This window comes from Gavialis gangeticus, unplaced genomic scaffold, assembly GCF_001723915.1.
Source record: "Gavialis gangeticus isolate Ggan-Ray unplaced genomic scaffold, GavGan_comp1, whole genome shotgun sequence".
Lineage (NCBI taxonomy): Eukaryota > Metazoa > Chordata > Crocodylia > Gavialidae > Gavialis > Gavialis gangeticus.
Window position 1 is genome coordinate 13,805,533 of NW_017728964.1, and position 20,184 is coordinate 13,825,716.

A 20,184-nucleotide genomic window follows, 5' to 3' on the forward strand; every position below is an offset into this window, starting at 1 on the left:
CTAAAGTCAATAATTAAACAACTATTTATCCTAATACGGGTCAAATGTCACCTATTCACTTGAATGGGATTACTTAAGGTTTACAGTTAAACCTACATGTGTTACTAGAATTGCAACTGAAGTTTGGAATACAGCTCTATGACTTTTTCTAGCTACTATATTATGGTTCGTTAAATTATAGCTCTTATTTGATAAAGTGGTGTACCTCTGCTCAGGACATGGGCGATGACTATACAGGTACGATATGTCTGCATATAATACATATGTTATAATGATTACATTGTTTCTGTGGATCAATGCATATATAATCTATAGTTATAATGATTGCATTGTTATATCGACACACACATATATACTGTCCATATGATTACACACACATATATGCATATATATCCACATGTATACACACACGTGCTTAATATATACCTTTTATATGAAAACTGATATAGGAAACGTATGTTATTAAGTTTGTGAAAGGCATTATGGGACTTAATTAGAGTGATGTATAGTTTATGAAAGTTGTTGCAATATACCTGGCCTCAATCCTTCAGTAAACTCTAGGCTGAACTTAATCAGAACCATATTGGGTTAAATTTTCATATATAAATATTTGCCAGAACCGGGCTTGCTAGATGAAGTATGATAGTAAACTAATTATATTATTAACAGTCTTTAAAAATAATAATAATATGGTCACCCCCGTGCCCATTAATAAGGAGCACTCTTATTTTTTCAGGCAATATTGATAATTTCCCAGGGTTAGTCCTTTAAAAACACTTTCCAAATTCAAGGTATTTTAGTGGAGTTGAAAGATTTCAATCTCCCACCAGCCCTGACCTGAGATACTGGCCCATGTGAGATGAAACGATTAACAGGGGGGGGAAACCCGACAAAAACCTTTCCTAATTAGAAAGATGCGCCTGCAAAACGCTCTAGAACCCGAAGTTAATTCATTATTAATTGTTTGGGCTGCTATTGGCAGGACACATTAAATGCACTTTTGGCAACGTCCATTTTTTGCGGGGCAGTGTCGAGGCTGCCGGGATCCCGACACGAAGCCAGCCCACTGCCCCTACCAGCACGGCTCTGCACAGCTCTCTGTCCCCCACCTACCCTCCCCAGCTGCGCCTGGGACACTCGCAGCCGCTGCCTTCCTATTGACTTTCCATTGTGGAGCTTTGCAACAAAGGGTAGGATCCAAACCATGTTCCATTTCGTCCAATCAGCTCGGCAGACCGGGCCTCTCTTCCGATTGGCTTGTTCCTGCCTCACAAGAGCCAATCGGCACGCGACTTTAACAACCAATCAGCCGCGGGAGCCGCGTCCAATCGGCGGTGAGAAACCAGAGCACGGCCTTTGTGTCCCGTGACGGCATGGCGCCGGCGGAGGTGCGGGCCAATGAGCCGGCGCGCCGTTTCCAGGTATTGTGAGGTCAGCACGCCGCGCGCCGCCCCCACTATAAAAAACGGGTCCCCACGGCGGGGAGGGCACAGTGAGGGGGTTGTTGGCGGTAGAGCGGGTGGCAGCAGGACGCGGACAGAGTTCAGCGGACGACAGCGCCGGTACCTCTCCTGCTCCCAGCGGTGAGTGCGGCCCGGGTACGGCGCGGGGTGGCCCGGGGCCCCCAGCGCTGCGTGGTGTCGGCCGGGCGGGGGGCGATCGTGGCTCCTGGCCTCGGCGGTGGGTCCCGGTGGGGGGGCAGGGCGGCCATGACTCAGCTGCTTCTTCCTCCGGGGTGCGGGGGAGGGGAGAGTATGGGCTAGGCGGGGACGCTGAGTGTGACTTTCCGATCCCCGGGGAGCGGCTCACGAACATCTGTGCAGGGCGTGGGGGGAGGAAGGTGCGCGGGTGGGTAAGGATCCCGGCTGGGGGTGGGGAGGTATGGGGTGTGATCCCTGTGGGATTGGCTTCATGCTCGTCTCCTTTTCTCCAGGTAAGTAAAGGACAATGGCTCGTACAAAGCAGACCGCCCGTAAATCCACTGGGGGGAAAGCTCCACGTAAACAGCTGGCCACCAAAGCTGCCAGGAAAAGCGCTCCCTCTACCGGCGGAGTCAAGAAACCTCATCGCTACAGGTAAGGAAATTGTGGGTGGCCCTGATGACGGCCGTGCTCAACCGCCCCCGCCACTCGTCACCAGAGCCTGCGCCAGGAGAACTGGCAGGCAGCCACGTGGGCTCAAAGTTCTCCCTCTCCTTCCTCCCAGGCCAGGCACCGTGGCCCTCCGCGAGATCCGTCGCTATCAGAAGTCAACAGAGCTGTTGATCCGTAAGCTTCCCTTCCAGCGGTTGGTAAGGGAAATTGCCCAAGACTTCAAGACGGACTTGAGGTTCCAGAGTGCGGCCATCGGCGCGCTGCAGGTACTTGCGAATGGTTGGCTCACTGCTGTTTCGGTTGGGAATTTGAGGAAGCTTGGGGAGCAGGTGCAGTTTTTCCTAAAGGCTCCTAACAAGTCTCTCTCCCTCTTGTGTCCTTGAAACAGGAGGCTAGTGAAGCATATCTGGTGGGTCTCTTTGAAGATACAAACCTGTGTGCCATCCATGCCAAGAGAGTTACCATCATGCCCAAAGACATCCAGTTGGCTCGCAGGATACGGGGAGAGAGAGCTTAAGTGAAGGCAGTTTTTATGGTGTTTTGTAGTAAATTCTGTAAAATACTTTGGTTTTAATTTGTGACTTTTTTTGTAAGAAATTGTTTATAATATGTTGCATTTGTACTTAAGTCATTCCATCTTTCACTCAGGATGAATGCTCAAAGTGACTGTTCACATAAACCTCAGTGATGTGAGCCTTGTTGCTCAGAAGTGACAAGTTGCTAATATGCAGAAGGGATGGGTGATCTTTCTTGCTTCTCATGCATGTTTCTGTATGTTAATGACTTGTTGGGTAGCTAAACTTGTAAGGTACTAGAATTGATATAAATGTGTACAGGGTCCTTTTGCAATAAAACTGGTTATGACTTGATCCAAGTGTTTAACAATTGGGGCTGTTAAGTCTGACCATACATCACTGTGATAGAATGTGGACTTTTTCAGAGGGTGCAACTACAAGTCTTAACCACAGTGTAACTTACAGTTTCCTAAAAAAAAAAAAAAAAGAAAAAAGTAAACCTGGCAGCTATAGAATACACTATGTGCATTTATAATAGCTATTTTATATATTGTAGTGTCAACATTTTTAAATTAAATGTTTTACATTCACATGTGAGGAGTTGTGTCATTGGTGTGTCATGGGGCTAAGTTACTAAGCTGGCTCTTCATTGGGTAAAGTGTTCTAGGAAGCACCTCTTTTGGGGGGTTTTTTGTGGTTTTTTTTGCTGTGCAGGAGAGTAAGGGTGTAAGACTTGGATTTGCTAACTACTAGTGTAGCTTACTGCATGACTGACTGACTAAAGGGGAAGCTTAGGGCTGTACCCTCTGCTTGCTTTTTGAAGGTCAGGGTTGTTAGCCATCATCCCTGCCCCCCCCCCAAGCTTGAGGTAGCAGATATTGAGATGAGGTTTTAGCATACTGATGCCTTTAACTTACTAAAGCTGAGTATTTAAATCTATTCTCAAGCTTTTAAGTTTTTTGTTTTAAGAGGAGGGGAAACCAGCTCATGTATAGCTGCTCCACATAAGATGCACTGCTATGTAGTAACCTTAAAGAATCCCTAATTTAAAGGATGAGAGACTGGAAAGCCTATTGAAATGAAAGCATCCACACTGAATAATAGCACAGTTTTGGCTTAAAAAATGATGGAACTTTCTTTTAGGGGTTTTGAGGCACTTCTGAGGGAACCTAGAGCCTTTCAATTCTGAGTTATGCAGCTGTGTGAGCAAGCCTTAATAAACAGGCAAAGTTCTATTTGGGCTCAGTTCAGGTTTTGAACCTGTCCGTGGAAAGAGGAAATGCCTTTCAAGAGTGACAATTTGCACTTAAAGCTATAAAAAGGAAAAGGTATATAGGCATGGAGTAAACTTGAGCTGTTTCTGATCTGTTCAAGGGGGTGGAGGAGGAGAAAGTAACAAGAATAAGCTTCTATGAATATAATTAGCCACAAAGGACACTCTTAACTTTTGAATGCATACTTAAGCTATAGCTACCAGATGATTAATTCTAAGTGTGTAGAGAGACTGAAGTTATAGCTAATATTAAATCTTACCAAGTCTTTTCATCGGCAGTTTATAAATAGTGTATCCTAGTTTAAATATACAGGACATGCCTTTAGAAGAATAAAATGGAAGCAAGGAGTAGCTCAAGTAATTCTCCACTTGATTTATTCCAAGCAAACTTCGAAAGCTTTCAGTAAAGCTCTCCATAAAAAAGAGATTGCATTTTAAGAACAAAATGATTATATACAAAAGTGCAGGTTCCAGCATCAGCTTTAAGAGTGACTCAAAGATGCAATGTATTTGAAATACTTCCTTCCACAAAGTTAAAAAATAAAGCTCTACAGCCAGTCAATGGGCAACAGTAAGAAATACCATCTTAGTCTTAAGACCTGAGTTGGTAGAGTCTCAAGCAGCTGACAAAGTTGGGCTGTCAGGAAGGCTCCAAATCTGGGTCAGCGGCGTGCCTGGAGGAAGCTCATAGCTAGAGCCATCACTTCCCTTCTCATCAGACAACCCATTCAGTATGTTTAAATCCAGCAGCTAAGGGAACAAGCATGCATTACCGATGACCCCCACACTGAGAGCAGCACCCCCTGCACACTTTGCCTCATCCTGTAAAACTAGTTTGGGGTACACTACCATTTCTTACAAATAAAGCAGTTGACTTTATAGCTGTTGCAGCCATCTTGCTCTCTCGCCCTGAATCTTGGCTATTTTGCAAGGGCACCAAACTGAAATGTCCACACATCTAAGATGATTAGGGAATAACATCCTTGCATCCAGACTTCCAAAGCTAAACCACTTGAGTCTTAAGTGCAAAAAGTTAAGCAGACAGAATATTATCATCTTGACTATTTTATTCCATTGTTAAGGGTGGGCCAATGTTTAGAGCACTATCTTAGGACTTGCAAGAGTTAAGTTTCTGCTTCAGAACATCCTCCTCTGTGTGACCTCGGTAAGTCTTACTGTCTTGCTGTGCCTCAACTCCCCATCTGTAAAATGGGGATAAAAGTATTCCTACCTCATGAGTGTTGTATAGATTTATATATTAAAAATGGGTTCTCAGCTATGAAACACCTCAAATACTTTCTTTGGGTATAGTAACCTTAGAATTTTTACAGCTGTTTTGTAACTTACTTTTAGTCATACCTTGAAGCAAGAGGCTGACCTTCCAATGGAAAAAATACCTTTTAAAACACTGATCTTTTGAAATACCATTGAACATCACTGATTTAGAGATGGTGAAACACCAGCATATCTTCCATCCTAAAATCAAATTACCTGGTATATCTAGGAGGTGCTAAAAGTTTCTTTGGTGGACATTAAAAACTATTCCATTGTACGTACCCAAGCTAATAAGACCTCAGCAAAACACGGTGGAAGTCAGTGTCTGCATGTAGCAGATAGTGGTGGAAATTCTTCACGTTCAACTTTGCTGAACTGATATCTAAAGCAGTAAAACCTTGGCTTACCGATTCTCTTGATGATTTCTTCACATTCTTCCTGAGAATTGGATTCAAACACGAGGCAGGCAAAGATACTTTGTTCAGGCATCTCTGGTGAAACCCTGAATAAGGAAAATCCCCATCAATGGGCAAAATTCATTTTGCTAACACACGGTGATGCTTAAAACAAAATGGGGCTTTAGTACAGGAAGCATTACAGCCCGAGCTCACGACCTCCAATGTATCTGTCTGCTTGTGATCATTACAGCAAAGCCAGGGGGTCCGCATAGTAGTTTGGGTAAATTACAACCCAATTGAGAGCTTGTCCCCTTGTGCAGCCTCTGCCAGACACTCCCTTGGCATTAAAAGTTGAATTGACAGCCCTGGTAGGTACATACGGGACCCTGGCCTGGCACATCCCTTTTGACCGATTGCTACACATTCAAGCTAAGCATTACAAATCCAAATCTTTCAAAATACCTCCAAGTTTATTCTTCTTTATTTGAGACTTGTTTAATGCTTTGCATAAAACTAATGAATTCAGGAGCCCAGCCACTGGAACATGACAGCCACTTTATCCTCAAGTGACACTTACGCAACACAGAAGGCAAAGAGATTGCTGTTGTCCAAACGCCGACCCACGCAGGAGATCTCTGGATAAGGGTAGTGGAGCAGAACCTATTGTGTAAGTCAGGAGAAAGATGTGATGAGAAACAAGGCTGTGACAGTGCAGGATCCTGAATCCAGTCAAATATCTATAGATCTACAGTCTGTCCACTCATTCTGGGCATAAATGAACCACTGCAAGAATACAGCTTGAGAAACTTTCTGTAGTCCATGGAAAAGTCAGAGCAGCCATGAGCATACATATGCAGCAAAACTGTTCTCATTGTCCAACACCATCATGTACAGAGGAAGTCCAGTCCAGTTAGTACGCTTGATCTGAGCCTTCAAGAGGCTGAGAAGCGATAACTAAACACAGATCAAAGCAAAACCACACTACACAAAGCCTGACAGATGCACATCTACGTTTATACAAACCAAAGTGTCTTGGTAGATTTCAGCTCAACTCACCTTGGAAGAAGTTCTCTCTTGTATGAGGACTTCGGTTTCTTTCACGTCAAATAAAACTTCCTGAACAAACAAACAGAAAACAATCACAGCTTTTTGGTGTTGCATTTAATAAAGACATGAGCAAGAGAAAAATTCGCTAGGAGGTGCTATATATTATACGGAAGCCTTCCACAGCTGGTGACAAAAGGGCTGATTGGTGCAGGGTATGGTAAATGAACTTTTTTGCTGTTCAGATTTTGCTTCAAATTCAAGAGGTTGTGATGGCAAATGATCCTAGTAAGTCTAGTCTCTGCTGGAGATTTGTCAGCATCACAAAACAGCCACACAAATATCATCTGTTAGACTTCTGCTCAGGCGGAGCCCAAGCTGGGAACAGTGGAGGAAGCTTCAGGTCTAGATGGGCAGAGGTGGGTGAGGGAAATGCTTAGGTTTTCCTGCTGGGAAACTCAGAGGCCTCAATTCAGAGGTGCAGTCCATCTTTCCACCAGCCTGTAAGGCATGTTAACCACCACCCATTTTGGTGTGGCAGCATTTTAAACCTTTACAAGCAGTACGGCAACAGAGAATGGGGCCCAAAACAGTCATCAACTAAGGACACAAACCTGCAGATTTGCCAAGCTGATCAAAGTGCCCTTGTGCAGATCACTGCATTTCCCCTAAACTTTTCTGTTCTGCTACCACAATTCCTTCCAGAATCTAAAATCGCTGGGGAAGCTTGTTGATCACGCTAGCCAGGACAAAATGAACCAGAAGCCAGGGTGAAAGGAAAGCACGGACAGAACCGAGCCCTTCCTACACATACCTTACAAAGTTGCAGTGGCAGCTTCAAAAGTCTCCCTTTCCTAACGTAAATGCCAACACTGGTACACCTGTTACCCAAACACCAGGCTTGTTGGATTGAAGTGTTAGTATAAATAGAGCTGGGGCTGATTCTCATTCAGACCATCTCTCTCCTTCTCCAGACACAAAGTCCATTTATTCAGGGTCTGTTCACTGGACTCAGCCATGGGATTACTCTTCAGCACTCCTGTGGCAGTGGGGGCCAACCTTTTTGGCAGGCATGTCACAAATTAACCCCACATCCTCCCCGGGTGCCACTCTAATCCCCTTCCCCTCTTTTCCAAGCTCTCTTGTGCGTGCATGTACATGTATACAACACACACACACACCCCTTCACGCTAGACTTGGCTTCTTAGCAAATTTTTGACTAACTAAATCATTGCTGTATAGCATAAACTTTTTTAAGTGGCACACCTCTGATTTAGTCTACAAGGTGCAAATTTACCCTGCCATCTGCCTGACTTCTGATCAACAAAGCCAACTACCTCTCTTTTCTTAGCAAATGCCAGCATTGCCACTCACATACAAAAGTGGAAAACTTATCCTAGGCTCTAACAGGAATTGTGCATCCCTTCTAGCAGCTGTAGTATCAAGGGATGCACAAGTGAAGGGAAAGCCAGCCCTCGCTACAATACCAAGGATGTCACGACCCTCTCCAGAAGTGACCCTAACCTTCTATTCTAGGCTGTGTTTTCACTCTAACCTATGATCAGAGTGATCCATTGTCTGCAAATGGAAACACTTGAGAGAAGGATGCTTTGCCCTTAGAATCTGGGAAGTGTAAGAGCTTTTAAATGTTTCTGTGCTCGGAAATGAAAAGTCCCTCGTGGTTTACACTTTTCCCAGCAGCCCCTGCTACCTTAGGCCAACTGCTCTCAGCAGGGCTAGATCTACAGAGCTTCACACTTCTCACCTAGATGCAGCTCTTCACTTCTCATGAATGAGGCAGATTGAATTGACAATGCATTTCTCCAGAGAAGAAAGACTTTGCAAATCATGGGGCCCCAAACCAGGATAGAACTTAAGCAGAAACTTAAATTGTACCAACTTGAACAAGATTTAAGAATGCACTTCAGTACTTCCCTGAAGAAGGGGCATTCTTATGGACCACAGCCCTGACAATCAGGCCACATGAGCCAGTTTTGATATAACTGGTATAAATGGAGTGACCACTTTGAGCCTTTAGAATTTGTATCTGACTACCAGAAAGTGGACAGGGCTGGTGTGCTACTATGCAAGATCAGAGACAAAGGAGAAAAGGATGAAGAGGTGTGAGGAGATCTGACAAGAAGAACCCTCAAATTAGGAGTTGCAGGGTAAATCCCTAGCTCTTAGCAGCCAGGGAAACTAAGTCAAGATAAACCCTTAAAAAGACACCCACACATCATCCATCTCTGCCCCAGAATGATGCCAGCTCCTCTCTCTCATTCTTTCAAGGTCACAGCTGGGAACTTACCTGGGGCGGTAAGTGCTGTTCTAACACCATGGGTATACCCTGGTCCAACACCTCTTTGCCGCCATACTGAAAGCAGATTGGGGGAAAATATTAAAACATTGAACATGCTCAGGAAAACAGGAACCTTCCTCATCAGTCCATGAGATTCACGTGCCTACCTTTCCTACATTGGCTTGGCCCAGGTAGTGCAGGTTGTACAGCAGCCTGGGTAGAAAGGGGTTAATAGCATTAGGCTGGGAGCCTGTAGACAGCTCCACTGTTGTTACCGATGGAGGTCTTTTGCTGTGGCCCAACATGCACCAGTCCTGCTCTCCCCCTTGATGGGTGCCCACACTGGTTACTTGCTGCCACCTTGTGCTGTGTTCATTGGTCCCATCGGGCCCTACCTGCCCCCCTGCAGGCACCGGTCCTCCTTCTTCTCTTTGCATCTGTGATCATACTGGAGCTGGAAGCCGGAAACTTTCTCCCTCAGGACTTTCAGGTAGGGCAACAAGGGTTTATACATCCCTCCGTCGTGCCACTTCCACCGGATTAAGCGGAAGTGGAGCGGCTTGCCTTTCAGCTTCTGCAGCACCGCCCCTGCCTGAATGAGAGGGGAGAACAAGGGTGTCCATTGGTAAGGGCACCTCAGTTCCTTCCTGTGGTGCGCGCACAAGAGCTGGGCACACTATAGCCAGCCCGTGTTACTGCCCGCCCCTTCCTCTGCCTTGGAGCTGTCCACAAGCCACCGACAAACCATTCTCCCACCTCAGCTGCTCACTGAGCTCAGGGGACTGCTTGGGGCTTCTGTACTGCACTAACACCAGGTGCCAGTCAACCTCCAGCACGCTCTCACAAGCGGGCTCTCACTTCATGTGGGACTAAGTGGCCCAGGAGCCCTAAAATGAAGGAGCTGTCCTGTACTTTTCACCTGCCCATTGTATGCATTCCTCAGTGAGATACCATTGATCTCATCGATGACATCACCAGCCAGCACCACCTCGTCCACCACCGCCTGGCTCTCAGGAAGCATCTCTATGACAAAGATCCGACCTTCCAAGTACCTGAAGACACCAAGATGCAGAATTCAGCCTGATGGACTATATGAAAACATCCCAGGAGTCCTCTGGCTAGAGAAATACTTTGGGAACTCTAGCTTCCTCGGCCTAAAATCAAGACTTGATCTATCTCAGCCAGTTCTCTCAAAGGAGGATGTGAGGAGCACCTTCAGACCATGCTGGTTTGGAATCTAAACCACGTGACAAGGCCAATGAGGCAGTCGCAGTGGGAATAACCAGATAACTCAGTCAAGTATCTGGAGCCTACCTACCATGGGAAGACAATGCCATCCCCTCCCATGCATGAGTCTTCTACTCTGCTGACATCACCAGGGCCAGCACCATCACAACATGCCTTGCAAAATCAGCAGGACAAGGCCCCTCACCAGTCCGGACTCAAACTCTGTGCATCTGACCAGGAAGATCATAAACCATCATTACCCATGTTTTCTGATGGGCAAATGAAATATCATTCATGGCCCCAGGGGCATGAGAAAGAAGAGCTATGTAAAGCTTGAGGTAATGCAAGAGAAGGGAAGACTGCAGTTTCCAGCAGCTTCATATATACCAGTTGTAACATGGGCTCTGGGCTGCTCATGGGCAGGGGAAGGGAGGAGGAAAGCTGGTGTCTTACCTGAGTACCATCCCCAGTTCTCTGCAGGGTACTGTTTCATAGGTTACACACACCTGGAATACAACAACCATCCATCCAGCAATGCCTCCACAATGCTCAAGAAATTCCCTCAGAAAAGCTGAAAGGGACAGGGGGAGGGGAATGGGAAGGGGGCATTTTGCCCCTATTAAAATTGAGGTAACTGAGAGGTGCCAGATTGGGACCCCTGGTTGCCAATGTCAATGTCAATCTTCTATTGACATAAGAGGCACACCAAAAGCGCACATTTTCCCATAGGGCCCCATGACAGGCCCTAAAGAACTCTTTCCAGAATCTGCTAGGCTCAAACCTAAGGTATCTTCTCTAAGGTTATCCAGTCCTTGGGTTCTCTGCTGAAGCTGCCAACAAGGGCACCAACCATGGGTATGTTTTTTGAGGCAGATGCCATCCCACTAGAAACTGGATTGAAGCCAAACTCATGTATTCTGCCTAGGCCACCCCCCCCACCCAGTGACACTCAGTTGCTAGCTAATTTGAGCTAGGAACAGAGAAGGGATCAGTTCCAGGTTCCACTGATAACCTCTTGAGCCATCTGCTTATGGGAAGGCAACTTTCCATCTGTCCATCTGTATCCACACAGGCATCCACCACAGGTCTCTAATCTGGGGCTCAGGCAAGGCCAGAGCAGACCCTGGAAAGACAAATCTGCCTGTCTCGAGAGGAGTGATCAAAAAGTCATACAACCTGTTTGTAAATTGGTTTCTCCCTGCCCCATCAATATGAACATAAAGTCGCTGGGAAGTGTTCATCCTCCCCAGTCACACCATGGGCATTCAGAAACACTTCATCATATCACATTGTTTAAGGGGAACAGGGAACCTGAAATGCAGTCAGTTTGGTCATTAGCAATTTATGGCCACAAACTGTAAGTGAAACCCTAAGCCCCTTGTAATCAAAGAGTTTTGCCTTGGGCTTCAGTGGAGCCAGGATTTCACTGTGTAGTGAATTACACAGCAACTAGCATGGGACGCAGGCCTGATCAAAGTGGTCCCACATATAGGTCTTGCAAAATAATAATAAAAATGGATTAATAGAATGAATTTAAGACTATCCAATGGAAAAGGGGGGGGGGTTCAGTTTCTTAAAGACTAATGCTTCTCTGCAGGTTCGTGGCTTCCTACCCCCAAAACACAAATGTGAAATTGAAGAGGAACAAAAATGGAACTCAAAGGTCTAATTACATTGTCCAAGCCCAAAGAAAAGCAGAGTATGACAGCAACAGTAACAATAATGGAAAGGAGCTCACGTTTTACAGCAGCCTCAAAGAATTGTAATTCACATGGTAAGTAAGTCAGGGCCCAGTCTTGCAAAAATGTAGTTGCCACCTAATTTCTGACCATGAACAGCCCTTCAGATCACCCTTGGGAGCAGAGTTACACAGGTGAGTAAGTGTTAACAGAATTGGGCTTACATTAAGGAATAAAATAATGGGCTAGATGCTTAGCCCATGGAAGCAGATGCAGCTCCACTGGCTTCAATGGAATGACGCAGTTTTGTACTGGCTGCACACCCAGCCCTATGATTTTTAACTTGACGGCATCTCTTGTAACTTTACCCATTTTATCTGGGTACTCAGCATGGGGCCACAGCAGGTAGGAGGAGGAAGAATAAAATCTTGAATCCTGCTCTGGGAGGAGTCAGGAGAAAGAAAGGAAGGAAGTCTTACCGGCAGCAACCAGCTTTCATCCAAGAAACTGGAATTCTGCAAACAAAGCACAGCAGTTGGACTTCACCAAGGAGGCGGCAAAGAAAGGGAGAAAGACCTCTAGACATTTAGTTCCATTAGGCCCACAGAGCTGTATTAAAGCTGCCACCCAGAACAATTTATTACTGTACCTGCAGATCCAAGGAGAAATTCATCTCTGTCACCACCAGCATCAGTGAGAGGAAGGGCTCTGTGAGGGGGGAACCAAGAGCCAACATTACTGCCAGGCCTCTCGACAGCCATACATTCCATTATACCCCTCTCCCAGGGACACTCGAGAGGCTCAGATAATCAAAGCCATTTTCAGTGGAATTAAACAGGGAGGACATGACCCTGATGTGGGGACAGGGAGTTTAGATCCTCAGGGCTGTGCTGGATACCTTGCAGTCATAGATCTCCAACAGCCTTGTAAATGTCAGTGGTGATGTAACCCCTATGAGAGGATGATCTCAATTTTAGAGGGGTGGAAACAAAGCAGGGAGGTGCTGCTGGGTAAGATAGTCTACCCACATATGATCCATTGCAGGGTCAGGGCCTAAGGCTGCCTAGGAAAGCTGTAGCAAAGTCAGAAGCAGCATCTAGGTCTCTTCAAGAGTCTCATCACTGCTCTGCTGTATGTGCCCTGTGTCAAGCAGTTGCAGACTCCTGGGATAAGAGTCAGTACTAGGTGGCTATTGGGACTGTAGCGAGACAAGCAGGTATTTCCCAACCCCTTGCTTTTCCCCCCAGCATAAGTCTTCTACTCATGGCCATGTAGGCCAAACCGAGATGGCGACTCCAACCAAAACCTAAGAGCAAACAACTTCAACCAGCTGCACTGCACAGCAACAGAAAAATGGCTGATCAGAAGCACTCCAGATGAGGCATGGATTGGCTTCCACGCTTGCATTTTGAGCGGCTGATTTTTCCCCACCCCGCTGGCTGCGCTGCTCAACACAGTCCTGCAGCTGTGTGGCCCAGCATGCAATTCACAGGCCTCACCAATACCCATAGTGTTGATCCAATCATGACCTTGGTGATACAGAGACTTCTAGTGTAGGGAAGGTGCTGGTAGTTGCTGGGGTTTTTGCGCTGGTACTCTTTAGGCAACCTCCAAACAAGGTTAAACACCACAGGAACACTGTAGGAGCCCCATTTCAGTACTACTGATGGAACTGCACAAGGGGGGTGATGTTAGCTTAAAAACCCCTATAACCAAGGCCAGACACTGCCATCCAAAGCTCAACCAATTCAGTGAGGTTCCTTCCATGGACTTCACTGGGCTCTGAGTCAGGACCCCAGAAAACACCCCTCACAAGTAGCTTTCTCCCTGTTCTGTCTCAACTCTAAGGCTGCTCTTTCGCTCTGATACAGCTACAGCTTTAGCACTAAAGGGGACTCATGACTACACTACAAGTCCAGGGTGATTTATAAGCCACCAAGGTACCATTTTAACTCAAGTTATTTATCATAATCAAAGGATTAAAGGATTTCACCCTGCCCCAATCCTCCTGGGAAAACAGTTGCAGATGGAGCCACGCAGTATGTCGGAAGCAATGCAGCTAGTTACGAAAGCGGGGAAAGCATTCCAGTTCTGACACTCGCAGGGGATCAGCAGGGGCCGGGCTGTTAAGAGTCACCCCCAAAGACATCTGACAGCTTGAAGCTCACTTGGAAAAATGCTCCCATTAAAAAGAAAATCAAAATAAATCACACTTTTAAAAATCCAGCGTTTCTTCTTCTCAGGGCAAGAAACCACCAGAGCATCCAGTTCAGCGTGAATCACACACACCTACATTTCTTATTCTACCACTGAGGTAGTTTACTTACATTTTACCACTTAGTTCTGCTGGGGTGGGGTGGGGGGAAACCACCTAGGAAATTAGCTTTCTACTCTGCACCATCATAATGTAACATCTGGGCTGCAAATGGTACAGTGGAAGATACAACAACTGCTTTATTGAGAGAGGCAAGGATATTTTTTTTGGTTGATATATTTTATTGGACCAACTGCATCTTTGGGCTGAAGTTAAACAGAAGGTACCAACCCAAAAATCCTTGCCTCTCACGTGATTCCTGGACCATCACAGCTACAATGTTACTCTAATACTATTATAACATGGAAGAGGGATCATGATGTTATTTATATGAATATGCAATTTTGCACAATTAAAAAAAAACACAACAAGACTTAGCATCTGAATAAGACAATGATGATTTTTTTTCACATTACAATGGTGCTTAGAGAGCTTATCCAGAACTGAGATCCAGTGGTGTTAGGTTTTATTTTAAGCAGTCTGCAATCTAACAGGCAAGGGTATGGGAAAGGAGGTATTAGGAACTGCATTGTTACATATTAGAAATTAAAGACTAGAGAGATTGTGAAATATACACAAAGGTCACACAGGAAAGTCAGTGACAAATCATAGAAGCCATCTCTCCCGAGTCCCAACACCCTTTAAAAGACATCATTTTCTTATAATCAGTCCTTGCCAAGCTTACTTTTTAATGAAATGGGCCAAATTTATTCCCTGCTGCAAACAGCATTGTCACCAATGAAGTACCATCAGGATTAGGTTCAATCCTGGCCACAAAAGCTGCATTTCATCCTTTGAAGGGCTTCCATCTTAAAGTCCTTCTCCAGATAAAATTCTCCATAAGTGGAATAAGAAAAAACTGTAGGATGGACCTGTAGTAAACTTATGAGCAGGTTTACATACTTAATGGGGTTAGTATTGTTATAGATATGACAGTAGATGTGAGGAAATATATGAGCAGCAAGGAGTTTTTTGTGATCTCTTTTATTTGAACAACTGTAGAGTTGGAAGAGAGGTTAGACAAGCTATCAGGCAGAAAATGCCCTTTGTCAGGTTGGGTCAGGTCGTGTGTGGGTGTGTAATATATATAATACGCCCTTATCTATAGTTCAGAAACTCTATATAAATGGTAGGTTTTATTCCAGCTAACTGCATTGCACAGGTGCATAGATGCACCTGTGCAGCGCATAGCCTAGATGTGATTTTGTTTTCAGACCTAGATATCAACTTGTTTTAAAGGACATTACTAAGTATTGCAGGAAGTCTCTACCTTACCCATGAAATCTTCGTTTCCCAGGACTGAGGTCACAGGATCATAAAACTGAAACATATGTAAAAACTTATTTAGCGGCATGCCAAGACTCAAGAAAACTCGACCCAAGCTGGTTCAGCATGCTGCATTTTAAAACACATCCATTATGCACACAGTGGAGAATGAACCCATGCCCATTTGCAAGAATGGGTTTACCTTAGAACAGGGGTGGGCAAAATGCGGACTGCGGGTCAGATGTGGTCTGCCAGGACATTTTATCTGGCCCATGGGGCCCCTAAACAATTTAGAAAATTAATATTAATCTGCCCCTGGCTGCTGGCCATGTGGCCCTTGATGGCTTGCCAAAACTCAGTAAGCAGCCCTCTGCCCGAAATAATTGCCCGCCCCTGCCTTAGAAGCATGGAGGTTTATTTAAAACCCATTTGAACTGAACTCTTTCCCATAAGCCAATGGCTCTCAACCTTTTTTGTAGTTCAGGTCGCCCCTCCATAACTTTTCTGAACTTGGTAATGTCCTGGTTAAGAACCACTGTTGTGCTACCTCAGCTTACCTCTGTGGTTGGAATTAGAAGCCCAGATTTTCAAAAAACACTGTGGGATGACAGAGGGTGGGGAAGCTTGTGGGATGACAAAAGGTGTGGACACATGGCACGTTTCCTACATGCAGCAGACATACGATGTGGCATCTGACTACAGAGTAAGCCATTTAAAACCAGGGCGCAGCTATCCTCTTGAAAAACACAACCTCACTTTACTATGGAGTAAAAACTAGAACGGGTCGTGGGTCTGCTCAGTTCTATACCGGGGTAGCTGTTGGCTCAGTGAGAACTGGCCTCATCACCCCCAGGGACCAGGTGCTGTAATAGCATCTATAGCAGCATCCCGCTTGGGAGAGCTGCTCATGTGTCCACTCCTTACTACACAGTAAATTTACCGCCAATGAAAATCCAGGGTCAGCTGTTCCGTAGTGATGGTGCTGTGTATCCCGCACCCTTAGTTCATCCAGAGTGGTTCCCCCCGCCCCCTGCTTTTATGCCGAAAGCTCTTCTGACCTCTGGCAGCTTAGGAGACCGAGACAGCTGTCGAACAGCAGTCGCTAGTAACTTTCCATTTAAAGCCAAGCGCAGGAAATACCGGCCTCGTCCCTGCGCTGTCAGCACCTTCTTGCAGGAACTGGCTCTCTCTATTATGATGGACAGGGGAGTTACCCTATAAGCAGAAAGAGGGGAAAAAACAGTTAACTCTCAGCACTTGCTCATTTTCATGTACAACAGCACCTGCCACTGAGGAATGACCAGTTCCCAGACCTTGGTCCCCTAGGAGAGGGCCCTGTTCTCACCCCTGGGCTTCCCTTCCAGGAGACAGTCAGTATCCATCATGCCACTGCTGAAGCAGCTGGGCAGATTCTGGGGCACAACCAACCTGTCTGGGGGGGTTTGCCGAGACCGCTCACCTGCTGGCAGCATCCTGCTGAGGAAGCTGTTCTAGCCAATGCCAATAATCCCGTCTCCTGAAGCCCAAGACTGGCTCTGTAGGAGAGAGAGAGAGGGAGAGAAGAGGAGCTCCGTTAGAAAGACTCTCTGACAGGAACCACAGGAGAGCCCTTCCTTCTGAGAGGCCATAAAGACAGAGGCCCAGTCTTCATGACCTTCTCCAACCAACACAAACCCCTTCAGCCTTGTCAGGTCTGAGCTCTACTCATCCTCTGCTGACACAGGCACCACAGGCATGAGCTTATGCCAACTCGCCCTCTGCCATCCCCTCCCCATCCTCCACAGAGCAGCAGCAGCAGCTACTCACGTTTCATTCCTTTCCGAAGGATCATTTCCAGGATCTCGCAGAAGGAGGTGAGGTGCGGCGAGGCATCTGTGTATGGGCTGTTCCCCTCCTTCAGGTTCAGGATGCACACTGTGAGGACACAAGGGCAGGCAGAGGGCTTTAGGGCACCTGTTCACCATCAGCCCCTCAAGGGACTGGTATAGTTCCATAGTTCCATGGTCAGTAGGGTTGGAAGGGACCTGAGCAGATCGAGTCCAAAGCCCTGCCACGGGAGGAAAGAGTACTGGGGTCAAACGACCCCAGCAAGGTGTTCATCTAGCCTCCTCTTAAAGATCCCCAGGGTAGGAGCCAGCTACCCTGTATGATAGCCATGTATGATAGCTACATGAGAGCTTACAGATTGAATCAGCACCCAGTCTGCTAGATGCCAGGTGGAAGAACCATGTGTGAACAGGCCAGGTACAAGGTCAAACCATTTGCCCAGCCCTTATAGGGATAAGGTCAAATAAGACACTGAGAAGAAAGAGAACTCACTCTTCTTTTCAGCCGTACTCAAGGGGGTCAGAGCCAATAGGCCATTGTTACACTTTGGGCAAGTGGCTTAAATGCTGGGCCTAAGCCTCTCTGTATGTAAGAGGCGGGATAACAATGCTTGCCCCTTTCTAGAGGTGTTACATAGATTGGTTAATATATATATATAAAACGCATTGAGGACATGAAGCCCTAGAACAGTGTTCACAAATGGTCCAGTCCTGAGAAAGACCAAGCTAACTCAACTCTCCTTGATTTCAGGGAGAAGCAAGATTTGCCTGGTGATATCTTGTATTGGACCAGCTATATAGCTGGGAGAGATGTCAGACCAGCTTTTGAGCATAAAATGCCCTTCCCTACAACACCAGTACTTGACTTCAGGGGCTGCGGAGAATACTTGATATCTGACAGGACTGGGTACAACAGCTGGCCTCCATTTCACCTTCTCTGCTGGAGGGAGGTGGGCATATCAGCATCCGCAGCTTTATTTCAGTCATCCCCTTTCTGTCAAGTCACTCAGGCTTGAAGGGTAAGCCCTGTTACCATCTGGAGAGCTGGATCGCAGCAGGCTGAAGAGGCTGAGAGGACTTTCCCCAGGGAAGAAGGGATGCTTTGATCACTGCCCAAGACCAAACTCAAGCTGCCCTGCTGGAGAAGAGCCTTCTTTCCTTCATGTTGGTGCTTGTCCCTTGACTACCAGATTTTATAAAGCCAGCTGTACTTTCCTCTTACCTATTATGTCACTAGAAGCCAGGTGGTGCCAAGAAAGCTAAAGCCTTGCTGCTGCTTCCACATTTAGGCCACAATGTATGCACAAAAAGCAAACGAGTAGCAAAAGTTGTACCGCACAGGCCTCTGTTGCTGTCACCTCTCACTTCCTCAAACCTATTTTACTCCCCACATCTCATCCTCCTTTGCCATGTTGTATCTGAATCAGACAGCAAATTCTTCAGTGCTGGGGCAGCTTTTACACTGGATCTGTCAAGCAATGCTGTATAGCCTTCAAAAAGTCTCCTCCCCACCACTTTGACTCCTGAACAGGCACCTACAGGCAGCCCCAGTCACCTAAGAAAAGGGAGTGACTCTCTCTCTCTCACACACACACACACAGAGAGGAAAAGCCACTTAAGTTCAGCTTCTTGAGCTGAATAACCTGCTGGTATCACAATACAATAGGCTGGGCTTCCACAAACATTGATTCACCCTTTCAGGACTCTAGTGCTGCCCTTCCATCGCACAGGCCCCACATCCACATGTAGTGAATCTGGGTTTCCAAAGTACCCCGAAATGTATCAGACGGAGACCAGGTTTGCCACGCACCCCAGAAAGGACACTTTTTCGGAGACTACACACTTTCAGGACCTGCCCTCCAGTGGGCAGGTTCCTAAGGATGGGAACGGAGCAGGTGAAGTACTAATGATGCAGGGTGGAACTGTGGCTCCTCGGAAGAGAAACCAGACACTGGGCTCTGAAAGGAAAACAACCTGGGGTAGCTGTGGTGGGGAATCATTGCAGCCTGGCTGATAGGAGGAAAACACTTTGCCTTGTCCAGAACTGTTGCGACCACACCTGGTTCAGGGGATGTGTTAGCTCCGTGCTCACCTGTGCTCAGGGCCAGCAGCTCAAAACCTCTAAAAGCCACTGGGCTCCAGGGCCCCTTCACAGGGGCAGGATTTCATAGGGAGTCTGTGCAGGCCATAGCAGATAAGGTGGGTCAGCACAGCGGCTGCTCCACACGCCCTGGGTATATACAAAGCCAGGAAGCTGGTGTTGGCCTGTTTCAGATCACACAGGGGCAGGTGTGTACAGCACACACAGGTGTGTCTGCTGCGCCTTTCCCATGTTATTACCCTTCTTATATCCTGCACTGGGCCAGCTGCCCTTCGGGGCTGAAAGACGGCCCCCACCAGACGTGCACGGGGGTCCCCAAGAGCATGGGGAGAAGACGACACTCTCCCCAGCTGCGGGGTCCCCAGAGCATCCCCAGCACTGGGCCCATGGCTGTCCCCGCAGCCTCCCCCCTGCTGACATCACAAAGCCGGGCTGTCCTGTCACCACGGTGCTACGGGCCCCAGAAGCCAAGCCCAGGATGTGGCCCGTGCCCCCATCACCTTGCAGGGGCCCTGCGCCCATTCTGCCCCTGCCCCCAAAACAGCGGCAGGTGAGCTGAGCACCAGCTGCGGGTCACACATGCTCCAGGGCAGCGCCGCCCCGGGGACAGCATTGCCCCAGCCCAGGCCCATGCAGCAGAGGTGCAGGCAGGGCCCCAGGCCCCCTCCCGCCTCTCACCTTTCAGGGCGCCCACCAGCGGCTCCCTGCCCGTCATGCCGCCAGCGCACTGCCCGCGCCCTCCGCCAGCACGCGGCGACACACTGGGCCGTACCACCCGCCGCCGCGCGGGGGGGGAGCTCTGGACGCACGGCGCATCCCCAGCCCTCGGGGAGCTGGGGCGGGGGCCCCTCCACGGCTCTCCGTGGGGGGGGGG

The 20,184-nt window shown here is 47.3% G+C and overlaps 2 protein-coding genes across 4 annotated transcripts; one reads left to right on the forward strand and one right to left on the reverse strand.

The window, feature by feature from the left end:
* Positions 1 to 1,478: 1,478 nt before the first annotated feature.
* LOC109288027 (histone H3.3) lies at positions 1,479 to 3,205 on the forward strand. The gene is made up of 4 exons (XM_019503364.1): positions 1,479 to 1,583; positions 1,934 to 2,075; positions 2,206 to 2,359; positions 2,482 to 3,205. The coding sequence occupies exons 2-4, from the start codon at positions 1,948 to 1,950 to the stop codon at positions 2,608 to 2,610; spliced, it is 411 nt and encodes a 136-aa protein (XP_019358909.1). The 5' UTR covers positions 1,479 to 1,583; positions 1,934 to 1,947; the 3' UTR covers positions 2,611 to 3,205.
* Positions 3,206 to 4,234: 1,029 nt separating this feature from the next.
* On the reverse strand, positions 4,235 to 20,095 carry LOC109288037. 3 transcript variants are annotated; one of them, XM_019503383.1, is made up of 16 exons: positions 19,989 to 20,095; positions 17,190 to 17,297; positions 16,843 to 16,918; positions 16,442 to 16,598; positions 15,393 to 15,438; positions 12,453 to 12,511; positions 12,283 to 12,318; positions 10,578 to 10,630; positions 9,817 to 9,949; positions 9,293 to 9,489; positions 9,065 to 9,110; positions 8,907 to 8,972; positions 6,611 to 6,670; positions 6,132 to 6,214; positions 5,564 to 5,658; positions 4,235 to 5,083 (listed from the first exon to the last, which is right to left on the reverse strand). In XM_019503383.1, exons 1-16 carry the CDS (start codon positions 20,023 to 20,025, stop codon positions 5,019 to 5,021), a joined length of 1,317 nt encoding a protein of 438 aa, XP_019358928.1. In that variant the 5' UTR covers positions 20,026 to 20,095; the 3' UTR covers positions 4,235 to 5,018. The 3 variants fall into 3 exon arrangements, with proteins under 3 accessions (XP_019358928.1, XP_019358938.1, XP_019358920.1); XM_019503393.1 differs by having other exon boundaries at positions 4,235 to 4,631; positions 19,989 to 20,089; XM_019503375.1 differs by having other exon boundaries at positions 4,242 to 5,658; positions 19,989 to 20,093.
* Between the last annotated feature and the right edge of the window lie 89 nt (positions 20,096 to 20,184).

What these genes read in the sequence shown, in the direction of transcription:
- LOC109288027 (XM_019503364.1), top strand. Translation starts at nt 1,948, where the DNA reads ATGGCTCGTACAAAGCAGACCGCCCGTAAATCCACTGGGGGGAAAGCT. An exon ending in AAGAAACCTCATCGCTACAG is followed by an intron (nt 2,076 to 2,205) that starts GTAAGGAAATTG and finishes CCTTCCTCCCAG; the next exon opens with GCCAGGCACCGTGGCCCTCC. An exon ending in CGGCCATCGGCGCGCTGCAG is followed by an intron (nt 2,360 to 2,481) that starts GTACTTGCGAAT and finishes TCCTTGAAACAG; the next exon opens with GAGGCTAGTGAAGCATATCT.
- LOC109288037 (XM_019503375.1), bottom strand. Translation starts at nt 20,025, where the DNA reads ATGACGGGCAGGGAGCCGCTGGTGGGCGCCCTGAAAG. An exon ending in GGGAAACGAAGATTTCATGG is followed by an intron (nt 12,512 to 15,392) that starts GTAAGGTAGAGA and finishes CCCCCCTCACAG; the next exon opens with AGCCCTTCCTCTCACTGATG. An exon ending in CGGTGCCTGCAGGGGGGCAG is followed by an intron (nt 9,111 to 9,292) that starts GTAGGGCCCGAT and finishes CTTTCTACCCAG; the next exon opens with GCTGCTGTACAACCTGCACT.